This window comes from Pseudorasbora parva, chromosome 1, assembly GCF_024679245.1.
Source record: "Pseudorasbora parva isolate DD20220531a chromosome 1, ASM2467924v1, whole genome shotgun sequence".
NCBI classification, from domain to species: domain Eukaryota; kingdom Metazoa; phylum Chordata; class Actinopteri; order Cypriniformes; family Gobionidae; genus Pseudorasbora; species Pseudorasbora parva.
This window is the reverse complement of record NC_090172.1, coordinates 5,568,942-5,583,036: the sequence shown is the minus strand read 5'-3', so window position 1 is coordinate 5,583,036 and position 14,095 is coordinate 5,568,942. Positions and strand designations below refer to the sequence as shown.

The 14,095-nt window shown below is 38.4% G+C and overlaps 1 protein-coding gene across 1 annotated transcript in view; it reads left to right on the top strand.

The window, feature by feature from the left end:
* The window catches only part of mmp15b (matrix metallopeptidase 15b), a 44,165-nt gene that overhangs the window by 14,055 nt on the left and 16,015 nt on the right, over positions 1–14,095 (top strand). Inside the window, exons 2-6 of the mRNA XM_067457148.1 lie at positions 1,298–1,446; positions 2,491–2,613; positions 3,004–3,311; positions 7,880–8,041; positions 12,347–12,558. Of these exons, the coding sequence (XP_067313249.1) occupies positions 1,298–1,446; positions 2,491–2,613; positions 3,004–3,311; positions 7,880–8,041; positions 12,347–12,558 (954 nt within the window). The remainder of the gene's footprint in view (positions 1–1,297; positions 1,447–2,490; positions 2,614–3,003; positions 3,312–7,879; positions 8,042–12,346; positions 12,559–14,095) is intronic.

Below are 14,095 nucleotides of genomic sequence, written 5' to 3'. Positions count from 1 at the left end.
GACCACCACAGCTGGTGCCGTCACCCCTCAATCTGTGGCCAGATCCGCCTCGAGTGTCCGCACACCGTCTGGGCCAGTATTAAGTGTCGCTTATAACAGGTGTGACGCTCTTTACGTCTGTGATAATATCTTATTTCTGCCTCATGGCATTGACAGACTGATGTTCTGTTGAATTGCTGTGGTCTTAAAGGGTCACATCATATATTTTTCATGCCACTTTTATGACTTTTTTCATGACCTTTCCCTTCTACATTTCACCCTTAAAATCAGCATGAAGTGGAAGTTGTGATAGTCAAGAAGTGGAAGTTGTGACATATCCAAGTGACTGCTTGATTCTTTAATGAAACACTATTTTGCATTATCCAGTGGACTTTAGACAGCTCCAGGGCTTTTGTTGAAACTACTGCTCTAACTTCCACATTTGTGTTCCTGCTCATGTAAAGTTGGATTGACAGAAGGGCCATGTCAAATCAAAAGTGCATTATGTGTGTTGAAGTTTTTGGCACCTTTTTCTCTGCTTGCTATGCAAGCATTTCTAATGCATAAGTTTTATTAAATGGCCAGCTTGTCAGTCATGAATTATTTGAGTAATTAATACATGTTATGTGATCTGTTTGATGTATGCATGCTGCATAATGTTATCAAAAACACATTTTTAACAGTCTTTTAAGAAAGCTTATGTTTTCATACTCTGAACTTATTGTATCAAATGTCCACTGAGGGCGAGCTTGACAATCCCAAGTGTAGTTTATTGAATCCCAAAGTGAACTGATACAAAATAAAGACGTGACACCATAAACGTCAACATGAACAGCAACATAAACTTACCAATAGCAGTTTACAGGGAACAAATCTAAAAAAACAAGAGGGTTATATATACACACAAAGATGAATGACTTAACAAGACACACCAAAAAGCAATGATCAAACCATGAACCAATCAGAACAAGACACATGAACAGGCGAAGTACATGACAAACCTGGAAACATGACCATGTCTTAACTTCAAAATAAAAGACATGACAAGAAAAACATGAACAAAATGCAAAACCAAGCATGACAAGCGTGACACAACTTTTGTAATTGTTTGAATCAAATGAACAAACAGTTAAGTATTTAATCCTCACGTTAACATTGCAAACCAGTGAAACAGTCAAACCATCTGGTGTCATCATCTATCTCAGTTCAGTTGTATCAGAATATTTATTATTGACAGTGACCATGCACATCCCTGTTCGCAAAAGGGCAAGGAAAATCAGACGTTTTAATTATATCTGTCTGTGTTTCTTCCTCTTAGTCATGGCTGCGGATGTACGGCTACCTCCCGCAGGCCAGCAGGCAGATGTCCACCATGCGCTCAGCTCAAATCCTGTCGAACGCCATCAGTGACATGCAGCGCTTTTACGGGCTGGAGATCACTGGAGAGATGGATCCCGTCACCATCGAGTAAGAGACTCAGTCCATCACATTATCTAATGAGTCAGCTGCACTGTTAGAGCTTCTGCCAGTCATCAAACCATTGATTTTTCATGAAGTACTTTCATCCCATTAAACCTGTAATTGAACACAAAAACACTTATAAAGAAGAAGAAACTTAAAGGGATAGTATTACCAAAAATGTTATGTCTGTCTTCATTTACTCAGCCTTCTTCTTTCTTCTGTTGAACACAAAAGAAGATATTTTAAAGATTGTTGGGAGCCAGGCAGTTGACAGTAGCCATTGGCATCTATAGTAGGAAAAATAATACTATGAAAGTCAATGGGGTCCATCAACTGTTTGGTTACCAATATTCTTTAAAATATCTTCTTTTGTGTTCAACAGAAGAAAGAAACTCATACAGGTTTGGAACAAATTGTGTGTGAGTAAATGATGACAGAAATAATATATATATATATATCTGTGGATCTACTTTCTAGCGGAAGGATCCTGTGGTCACGCTTTATCAATGGTAATGTTAATGTACAAAATGTACAATTACGATTATTAAAAGTTTATAGTTATTATAATTTTAGTTATTTTCTTGGATATGAACATGCCTTTAATGTTAGTGTTTTTGTTATCAAAACTGTGATAGTTGGCTATTTATTTATTTAATATCCATTCACTGTGCTGTTTTCTAGCATGCGTATCTGCCTTTGTAAAGGTGTTGTTGTAAATATATTTATTGTTTTGTATTGTATGGCATCATACTATATGCTCTCCATAGATTTTTAGTTAGTCTCCATGAAATCAACTTTAGTATTACTGTTATCTATAAGCTAGTGTGCTCCAAAACAATGACAATATTTGCATTTAGAAGATATAAGCAATTAAAACTTACAGTGTCTCTCTTCTGCCAATATGGATGAATGATTTTCATGACATTACTGCACTTCAGCTTCTCATTAAATGTTCTGTCCAATCAGATGCTCTCTAGAATCTAAAGCCCCGCCCCTTACATTATAAACATTATAAACACACTAAGCCCTCATCTGTTCCCTTCTTTTTAGGGCCATGAAGAGACCCCGCTGTGGTGTCCCAGACAAGTTTGGGGGTCAAATCAAGACCAATGTACGACGGAAACGTTATGCCCTCACCGGCCACAAGTGGGACAAGACCCATATAACTTTTAGGTGAGTCTGAATCTGACTATTCCATACATATCTTTATTATCTTTTTAGTTATTTTGGTTTTCATTCATTTTGATGCTTCATTAGAGAAGCTCTTTTTTTCCTGTTTAATTGTAACCGGGGTGGGTTTAAATAAGTTGTCTTCTACCCACTCTTTTTGAGCAACAGTTGGAATTGTGATGTCAAAGTATGATGAATTTAACTTGTTGTACTGACTTATCAAAATGCTTCTTTATTGCCTTTGTTATGTGTCCTTATATATTGCTCGAAATAAAATAATTTCATTAATTCATTAATTCATTAATTCATTAATTAATTAATTAATTCATTCATTCATTCATTCATTCATTCATTCATTCATCACTGTTCTTCCCGTGTTTGTCGTGGATGCAGTATTCAGAACTACACACCTAAGATCGGGGAGTATAACTCATACGAGGCCATCCGAAGGGCCTTCAAAGTGTGGGAGAAAGTGACGCCGCTGACATTCGATGAGATTCCTTTCTTTGAGGTCAAATACGGCCGTCGGAAGGAACCTGATATTATGATCTTCTTCGCCTCTGGGTTCCATGGCGACAGTTCCCCATTTGACGGAGAAGGGGGTTTCCTGGCTCATGCTTACTTCCCTGGTCCGGGGATGGGTGGAGATACTCACTTCGACTCAGACGAGCCATGGACTATTGGCTCGCAAAACCTACAAGGTGAGTCAGAAGGACCTGTGTGCTTTACATATCGCATAATATGTGGTTTTCCACTTTAATAGATAGTAAAATGTAATTTATTCCTGTGATCAGCTGAAGCTGAATTATCAGCATCATTACTCTTACATCAGTCTTCAGTGTCACATGATCCTTCAGAAATCATTCTAATAGGCAGGGCAAACTGTCACTCACATGAAATTGACCAATAGCTAACCACAATAATCCAATCAATTCCCCATGGACAAAATCAAGTCCTGCCCTACATTTTTTTTGTTTCACTTACTATCCTCTAATATACCTTCACTTAATATACCTCCCAAGACTATCACAACTTCATGCTGACTTTAAAGGGGTCATAAACGGCATTGTTTTATGATGTTTCCTGGGGTGCACCTATAATGTTAGTGTGATTTTTACATTAAAAACTTGTCATAATTTAGAAATAAAAGACATGTTTTCTACCCTGATTTTAGCTTTGATTAAGCACTGTATTTGAAGGGGTGTGTCTGGTGTGAGAATTTAGATCTGTCTACCTAAAGTAGATTCTGGAAATGCCCACTGCTGTGATTGGTTGACATTTTTGAATATGAAATAGCTAGTATTATAAAGCTATGTGGAGCTCTCTCAAATACTTTTAACATGTTTTTACTATTACAGCTCTTAAGGTTAACTAATCATAAAAAAAGTGACTATAGCATTATATATTTAGATCTATGGCGTTATATTCAGATCTATGTTATTATATCCAGATGGTGGCCTGAAAGGGCGCGTTGAAGCAACCCGATTTCTGCTCTCTCACGAATGTTCTCATCATAACGAACAGTTCAAACAATGCAAATAAGAGATGTGTTGATTATCACGGGGAGTTTTGGCACGATTCCAGAACCCAGTCACTGATAAACTTGCAATGTTTGATTGAGTTTGCAAAGAGTTTGCAAAGGGAGTGTTTTTTGATCGCTTTCTATGTATAATTGAATCGCAATTTAAATAACTGATTATTTTCATCCTATAATGAAGAGTAACATTGTGAAGTTGAACATTTAGTCCTTGGTTTTGATTTACTGACACATAGACACAGAACATCTGACTGCACATGAATCATTACATATCAGAAATCACTGGTCCTAGATCAGGCATTAGAATTAGCATTTACTTACATTTTGTGGCATTACTGTCGAGTCCTTATTGTATGATGATGAAGTAGGCGTTGATCTTCTTATGCAGAGGCGGTCTTTCACCTATTGGGACCTTCCACAATGAGTTGTTTGCTGGGCTTGGTTACAATACAAGCTGTTTTTGGACTAACAAGGAAGTTTTCAGCTCTGAAACTTACAGGATATTTTTATAGTATGATGACCTCTTATGTGTCAAAAGCTCAAGGAAAATTTGCTTTCTCAGTTCATGACCCTTTTAAGATAAAAAGTTGCTGTAATATGGTCCCTGTTTCCTTAAGTAACTTGGATAAGCCTCTTTGTCTTCAAATGGGCCAGAGGTTAATAATGGGATGTAGTGTTTCAAACAGTTTAAAGGATTCATTCCGTCATGACACATTTGATTAATTGCTGACACACTGTAACATTCACTGAGAGAGCTCATCATGCAACTTCAAAGGGAATCTCGAGGATTTTCCAGAGCCATTTCCATAGGTATGTAATGTCTGGCTACAGGATCGTCATTGTTCGCCTCAGTTGAAGTCTCGGTCACCGTGTCACAGCTGTGAGGAGAGATGTCTCCTATTGCCCTGAAGTTGCATCTTTTAACAGTCGCGGGTCTCAGACAAGAGCAGCTTTGAATGACGAGTGTGTTTGTCTGTGAAAGCCGTCATTGATTGAACTGTCTGAAAGCATTAGGACAACCAGTTCTGTGCTTCTCTTATCTGCACACTTATTAACCCTAATGATGTTGCCTCTCTGAAAGAAAAAAAAGAAAGAAACCTTGAACAAGCAACATTACTTTCTGATGACTTCATACAGCCTGCATTAACACTGGCTAATAATGCATACAGTCAGTATTAAAGGAAAGCGGTCAATCATCCTCCCCTCTCCTGAAAATCAGGATTTAAGAATCACATAGAGCCATTTACACCCGCAGAGTCACAGATCACTGCGACAGCTTGAAAATGGAGACGGAACATGATTAAAATCAGTCACTGAGTGCACTGTCATGGCAAGTGTTTCCATAAATCCTGTGCAGATAAATGCAAATGTTCTGCACTGATTCACAAACTCCTTTCAGATTAACTAATAAGCCTGAGTGAGAGGAACACTCACTATGTATTACAAATCTGTACCATTCAGGACATGATGATGATTTCCGATTGAAAAGAAGCCTACCCTTGTAAAAAAAATACTGTGCCTAATTACACTTCAAATCTTAAAAGTGTATTTCTTTAAAAACTGCACTTAAAGATAATATAGAAATAATGAAATAAAATGCCACTTAAGTGCACTTACAGAGAGTACACTTTCATGACAGTTTTATTTTTTTTTAAATGTACTTTTAAAAAGTGCAGTTTAATAATGTAATAATTTCAAATTTAAAGTTTTACTTTAAATCACATTTTTGAATCATTCTTGCTTTAAATAAGAACCCTTATTTTGATGATGTGTTGACTAAAAAGCACATGTAAAGTGCTTGATTATAATTTTATCTGTAGTGTGTTATTCCCCATCTTTGCCTTCAGTAAGCATGATGAGAGAGGGATCTGTGGGGATCAAACCAAAAAAATAAACTAAATATGAAGTCAAAATGAAACATCATTTGCAAACCTGTTAATAATTCTCTAAAGTGATGCATTTAGTGAAACCTCAATAAAAAAAAACCATAGTGTAGATTGGATAGTTAAACGTGTTTCATAGAGTTTGCAGTCTGTTTTGGGACTTCTTTCCTTCCTGAAACATCTGATAGCTCTCATTGGTTGACGCTTTAGCAGCTTTGGTGACATCAGCCAAAAAGGAAAGTAATTTCAGAGTAATTTTGATGAAAGATTACAAAGACAAACACTTTTATTTGGAATAGCGTGCACAGATGAACTGTTTACATCAGGAAGATATATTAAGAAGTCCATTTTCATTTCATGCAAATTTAAGTTTCACATCTTCTCAGCACTAAGCAAGAATTAACATACACTCTTAAAATAAAAGTTCCAAAAGTTTTCACAGCAAAGAAAAAAATAACCATTTTCCACAGGGAACCTTTCAGTGAACAAAAAGAGCCATGTGTTCTCCTAGTATTAAAATGCTTTTTGGTCGATTTGATCACAAGTAGACGAGTGAGACACATTCCCGTTTACACCTGGTGTTTTAATCCGTCTAGTTTGTCCACTTTCAACCACTTCTGTCCTGATTTCTTCGAGGGGAGGGTCTATGGATGGGTAAATGTCAGATCTCTCCATCTAATGGATGAAGTAAGCTCATGCACTTTACAAATGAACGAACGAAAAACTTTTGTTTCTGATCTGACGGCTGCACTGTGAATGTGTGCTAGAAATCAGGAATGGGGAGAGAACATTGTGTTTGGTAAATTTTTCATCTTTAAACCAAACTTAGGTTTCCAGCCGTCAAAGTTTAAATCCTGTCTGGCTCGCGCTCTTCCCATAATGTTTCTGCATTAGGTCAGTAGACGGAGAGAAGACGGTCTTTTGTGGCTGTTTGAACACATTCGACCACATGAGCGTCTACACTACGAAAGCAATCCGGTCCAATGTGTTTTCCACTACCTCTGGATGTGGCCGAAAGTGGACAAGCTCGAAGCGCTTTAGAGCCGTTTACACCTGTATTTAGTGTCGTCCACTTGTGATCCACTAGTGTCGTCCACTCTTAGAAACTTTTTGTGCAATGGAATGGTACCAGGTTCTTCATAGAACCATCAATGTCAGTAAAGAGCACTTAGAAATGGTTACAGACCAAGAATGATAAGGAATGGTTACAGTTATATTTCAGCTTGTTTGGCACGTCACGATTACAAACAGTTCAGATATAGTGTGTGTAGTGATGTTGCTGCTCAGGATTGGTCACTGGCTACCAGTTTCTCTGTAATTGGCCAAACGTGGTTTTTGAGCGACGTAAACACAAGTTTTAAACAGAAATATATTTTCATTCTATATAGCACTGTTACTATTTACATCCCAAACGGTTTGTAAACTCTAACTTTAACAAGGCAACGACTGACGCAGTTGCATTACATTCCAAAGATGTCTATTATCAGCCACAGTGGAAAATGAAACCACGACCATACCAGCTGGGTCGGATTGGCACAGAATGGAACGAGAACGGTTTGACCCAATGGTGGAAAAGCGGCCCATATACACAGACAACTAAATATAGATTCACTTCCTTATCTCCTGCAAGACCAGTGGCGATTCTGTTTAATGTGGACACTTAACTGCAGCAAATGTAATGTTCTAGTTGATATGCAGTGGATCATGTGTCCTCAAGCCAGAGTGCCCATAAAGTGCAGCTGTGATCTCCCCATTCGAATGCTGCTGTATCAGACATTCTTTACTCATTGCTGACCATTATCTCTCTCTTATACCACAGCCTGTGATATTTAATACGTGTCTCCCGCAGGTAATGATCTGTTCCTGGTAGCCGTACATGAGCTGGGCCATGCCCTCGGACTGGAGCACTCCAATAATCCTTTGGCTATTATGGCTCCTTTCTACCAGTGGATGGACACGGAAAACTTTGAGCTGCCTGAAGATGATCTCCGTGGCGTGCAGCAGATTTACGGTAACCTGACACCTGTGATGTTCCTATATTATCTCTGATCAAGTGGGCCGTTCTGAACAAGAACAAGTGTTTAGTGCTAGCTCTATGGTGTCGCGGTTGTGCAACATTTGTTCTGGTCTGGCGCATTTCTTTCCGGATCCCGTTCTCTGTTGTTCTCCTTATCATCTGGCAGAAAGTGATTATGAACAATATAGATTTACAGCTTTAGATTACGTTTAGTTTCCTGGTTCAGTATGGACCGGAGTTATTATAAAGACGTTTTTTGTTTTACAGTAAGTATTGTTAGTGGTATCCAAGTTTTTGGTGTAAAGTTTGTAATGTTTGTTTTTGTGGTAGATTGGTTTACTTTGCCCTTGGCCTGGCCATGTTCCTTTGACATATATTCTAGTCTTAAGTAATGTTTGTTTAAGCTTTGCATGAGGGAGCTTCAGCTAGGAGGGAGAACCTTTCCCACTTTAGAAGAACGAACTCATGCTTATGTCATGGCAAATTCATTAATCATTTGACTCATTATTGGTGTTTGTGAAGGCAAGCATCACTAATTGCTCATACTTATTTTTAACAATTAAGAAAAAAGGTTATTTTTGCATGCAGAACATGAAGCCTAGGTTTAGAACCATTGGGATTTTTAGTCTTGTGACAATCTTCAAGCACATTTTATTTCCAAAAATATCATAATGCATTCAGGCTCTATTAATTCTCAGTGGTGTCTCTTTATATTATCATTACCCGTTGCATATATATATATAAATGCTGAACCTGTTGAGCCATTCGCTCGCTGGATATTTTCTCTTTTTCGGACCATTCTCTGTAAACCCTAGAGATGGTTGTGCATGAAAATCCCAGTAGAGCAGTAGTTTCTGAAATTTGAGAACTGATTTCTGGCAACATCCACGCCACATTCAAAGTCACTTAAATAATTTTAACTTAAGCAGATCGTCTTGACCATGTCTACATGCCTCAGGGGCTGTTTCCACACGTTTTGGCCGTTTATTTACACGACAACAGCATTTTTGGATGCCTGAAAATGCAAACTTTTGAAAACAGTATTCATGTAAACAACAAAAATGTGATTCTGTGAAACAAGGACGTCATGCACATGCATATCAGTCTATACCAGGGGTGTCCAAAGTTGGTCCTGTCCTGCAGAGTTTAGTTCCAGCTTGCCTCAACACACCTCCTGGAAGTTTCTAGTATGCCTAGTAAGACCTTGATTGGCTGGTTCAGCTGTGTTTCATTGGAGTTGGAGCTAAAGGCCCTGTTCCAAATGGCAAACTTTATGTGCACTTTTTTTATGTGCACAAGACCGTAGGGTGTCCCATTCGTCATTTAAGCTTAAAGAGCATGTTGCAGGTAAAACAAAATTCCAGATAAATATATAACCTTGAATGAAAATGCCATATGAAAAGGTAATGCAGGATTTAAAATGGCCCTTTTGTTGGCTGTTTGTAAAAAACACTGCTTTTTCAACATTACGTCATATTAAATCACGAGAGGGAGTCGAGTGCCAAGCTCTGCGTTGGCTAAGTGCAGAATAGTTTGGTATTCTGTTGGAATCAGTGTATTTTCGGTAGTTTTTCTATTGCTATTTAACATTGTCATGGAAAATTATTGTGTCCAGCCTGTCAGGACATCGAGTCCACAGGTTTTCTAAAAAAAAAAAAAAAAAAAAAAGTTAGAAAAGCTGCATGGTGGCGTTTTGTGCAGGCGAAGAGACGGGACTTCTGGATCTGCTTCGACACACGCGGTGGTGTGTAGTGTTCACTTTACACCGCAAATTATCCTCTCGGTGATATGATGTCAGATTTCATTTATCAGGAGTGAGAAGCTGACAATATACGGCGGAAGATTAAGTTTCAAAGCTAAATGTAAAAGTGCCCATTTAAGCGTTGTGCTGTTCTGTTGTTATGTTTTTCATTAGGAATAGTATTTTTATTAATATTAAACACACCATTAAATAAGATATCTCCCAAATTGGTACTTATTCTAAAGTGAAAGTAATCTGTACGGCCACACTGGAATTCATAACGGTGCGCATTATGAATGCAGCCTCCATTCTTCATGAAAGATATAGATTGAAATGCGCACAGGAAATAAAAACCTTGCAAAAATTATAAATGATCCACCTAATCCTGGCCAAATCCCAGAGATGTCGATTCGCACACAGGACTACTATTATCACAGGACCTCGGTGTTCAGCGAAATATGGTAGGTGATTTGCGGAGGAATTTTTACTTTACAAATTACAGACATTGCCGATTCACACAGGATTAAGATCACTGACATTCTCTGCAATTATTACAAATCACCAGAGGTCCCCAGATAATACTAGTCCCGTGCGAATAGGGCTCAAGAAATAAATGCTAGAACCGTTCAGTTGTTTAGCTATTTTATTGATAAATCACAGAACAGTGTTGACAGTAACCCTGTGTCCCACTCCCAATTCGCATACTATTCATCCTAAATAGTATTCGAAAATAGAATTAGTATGTCCCAAATCATAGTATGTTGAAAAGAGTATTCCAAAGGTACCCGGATGGTTTACTGTTTCCGGTCCGAATTCGAAGTATGAATCGATGGGCACTGAAACGGCTGATATTGCCCACAACCCACTGCAAGGTCATATGGGGATTCGATTAGAACTACAAGCGCGGACAAAAAGCGTTAAAAACTACAAACATGGCGGATGTGCGAGTCCGCCGGTTAAGTAGAGAAGTTTAGATAAAGGGGTTTGAGTGACCAACTATCAATATTTAAAGCTACAATGTGTAACTTTTTTAGTTTATTCTTAGCTAAAAACACTTTGTTCTTTCAAAAATATATGTGCTCATTAATGTATATTTACTTCTTTCAAGTAATAAAGTATTCTCGTAAGTTTATAATATGCCGTTGAAAACACATACGGGTGAGGGGTTCGAATGCCGGTCGCCATGTTGCCCCTCCATCTTGAAAGTACATTAGCCAAAGAGGGACATACCCGTAAATTCAAACTTCGCTTTTCGCGTTTTTACACTCGATGGCACTCATGGATGAGGTCGAACTGGAAGCCTTGTTAATCTTGGACTAAATTGGCCACCGTAGGAGTTAAAACGAAATCGGAATTGAGAGGAACAGAAACTAATAATCACTGGCTTGTCATATACCTTTTCACCGCTAGATGGGGAAAAATATCACACAGTGTAGCTTTAACCTGACAAAAATATATTTATTCAGTGTTGTCCACATTATATTTCACCCGCAGCAGCATTGTGAACTTTTGTAATGACATGTTTGGCCATTAACTTTTAAATGCATCATTATATTTAAACTGCAAACACATGAGGAGAGTCTCTGCATTAAAGACCCACAAATGGCAGATCAACGAGCGGCTACATTTCTCTCCGATACGGTAGGAGATTAAACTGAATGTGGAGGATTTGAACTGTGACGAATCTGACGATGATTGACAGGGCAGATAAACGGTGACGGGATGCACGTAACTAAGCGAAGAGTCCGTTAAAGATGGCGAAGTAGTATGTCCCGAAGCTTGCATACTTTTCTGCTACACACTCAAAAGTATATACTTTTTCTTCACAAAAAGAGTACATACTTTTAGGACGTAGTATGAGTAGGCGAATTGGGACGCGGCATAAGTTTCTATGCTACTGAATATATCTGTGTGTGTGTGGTACAGACATTACATCTTACATAAAAAAAAAAAAAACTCTTTCTTCCTCTATCTCTCCTTTCTTCTTCCCTTTTCTGGTTTTTGCTACTCTGAGCGGTATACAAATCTTGGTATTTGGGGCACTTTTTGTGTTTCGTTGCCTCTTCTTGACGGATCGCTTCCTGTTCTCCTGAGTTGTAAATCGCTTTGGATAAAAGCGTCTGCTAAATGCATAAATGTAAATGTAAATGTACAGTGCAGCAGCACATTAATTTATAGCCGCAATTTACTTGCGTGTACAATAAACCGTTTACAACGTGCATTCACCCAATCAATGTTGAGCATCCAGGTAGTATAATCAAACATATCATGTGGCGTGCTCTCAGAGTATGCATTTATTTGTCATTTTAACTTTTGGAAAACGACTGTAAAAAATTACTTCTTATCCTGTTGCGCCCTCTATAGGCCATGATCAGGAACTAGTCGACGTCAATCATAAAGCGTCATGGCAGAGCATTAAAGTTGACTAGTCGACTAGTCTGTGCAACCCCTAGTGTGTGTATAGCTATCAATTTTATATTTATCATAGACTGAACTAAGAGCTATTGTTATAAACTCTGAAAGTAATTTGTGCTTGTTTCTTCCTCTCTTCCTTGCAGGACCCCCTGGCAGTTCTCCCACTCAGGCTCTCCCCACAGTGACCCCTCGGCGACCAACCCATCCCCAGCCTCCTAAAAACCCTCCCGGAGCGCCCCCTCGCCGGCCGGACAGGCCTCGCACCACCGATCGCCCGGATCACTACGGCCCAAACATCTGCGAGGGCAATTTCGACACAGTCACCATGCTCAGGGGAGAGATGTTTGTCTTTAAGGTGAGCTAAAGAAGCTTTCCTCTGCATTATTCTAATGAAAATGATATGTCCCAAACATGTTTTTGACAGGCTTTGTAAGATTCACTCAGCCGCTGTAGTGCTTTCTGAATCAGAGCAGGTCAAGCGGTGAAACAATAACAGTCGCAGTTCCAGGTGAACGACCTGACACACATGGAGGCCTGCTGAGGTCGGCCTGCTCTCAATCAGGCTTTGTTAGGCAATGGGTCGTAAAAACCCCAGTGCCGGGCTTTGTTAAGGTGAAGAGCTCCATAAAGAGGAAAGGAACCATGTATTTGGAGTCTGGAGTTGATCAGGAGATACATCAGACTTCATCTGCTCTGCCCCTGGAGTTGCGGTTTTGTGGTCACATCATGTCATGTGATTTGTTCTTGCATGAAAGAAGCGCTCTCTGTGGCAGAGTCTCTTTAATTCTGCTCTTTTTTTCAGAAAAAAAAAAAAAAAAAAGAGCAAACAACATCATATGATCTTTTTCTCTTTCTGCCATTAGATGAAAAAGCATATTATTTAGCTTTAGTCTTGCTGTTGGAAAAGTTAGAAGAAATGTACAGTATGTATAAGAAAAGCTTTTTAACTAGGTTATTTAAAAAAAATCGAATTATGTAATTTAGCAAATATGTTTGTGCACTGGTTACTGAGCAAAATATCCTGAATAAAATGTGTTAATGAATGCTTTAGAATTATTTTCCGTTGTTAGTTCAAGGTAATTCATGTTTTTAAATGCCACCTTAATGTAAAGTGAGATTTTAATTTTATTTATAGATGTGGTGAGCAAAAAATACTTTATTGTCATTGTCAATGTTATAGTAAATATGTTGTTACTTTAATTAGGGGCCAAGCACTGAAGGTGCGTATGCACCACTTGTATTTGTTGGTGTTCTTCTTAGTATTATTCTTCTGTTTCTTCTTCTTCCGCTCTGGAAGTCTATGGCAGCTCATAGAACCGTTTGCTAAAAAGTTGTGAAATTTGGCACACAGATAGCAGACAGTCTGAAATGTCACTGTAGCAAATTTGGAGTGTCTAACTCAGTCGCTGTAGCGCCACCAACTGTCCAAAGTTGCACTCATGTTTATATTAATACATTTTAAACCGTAAGGCCTTTTTCCCATTTTTTCCTCTGATTCTTTGGCTCAAAACGATTGCACCCTATGATGTAATTTTCCATCGTGCAAATTTTTCCACCATTTTGAATTGAATTCCTCCTAAGATGTTGCTCTAATTTTCACGAAAATTGAACCAGGTCATCTTCAGACCAGGCCAACAAAAAGTCCCACCACCTTTGTGTGTGTCCTCAGAGTGCCCCATACATAAGAATGTCAAATTTGGTGAAAATATCTCCATTTGTTTAGGAGACTTTTGTATTGATGAGCATATAAAAATGATCCACCCCGACTCTGATTGCATTTTTGTTTGCCATTTACTTTACAAATTTTGACATTTGGCCATTAATGTTTAGTCAACCCGTTTTGATTCTGATTTTCCTACTTTGGTTTCATCTTGATCGGACAAATGGTTTTA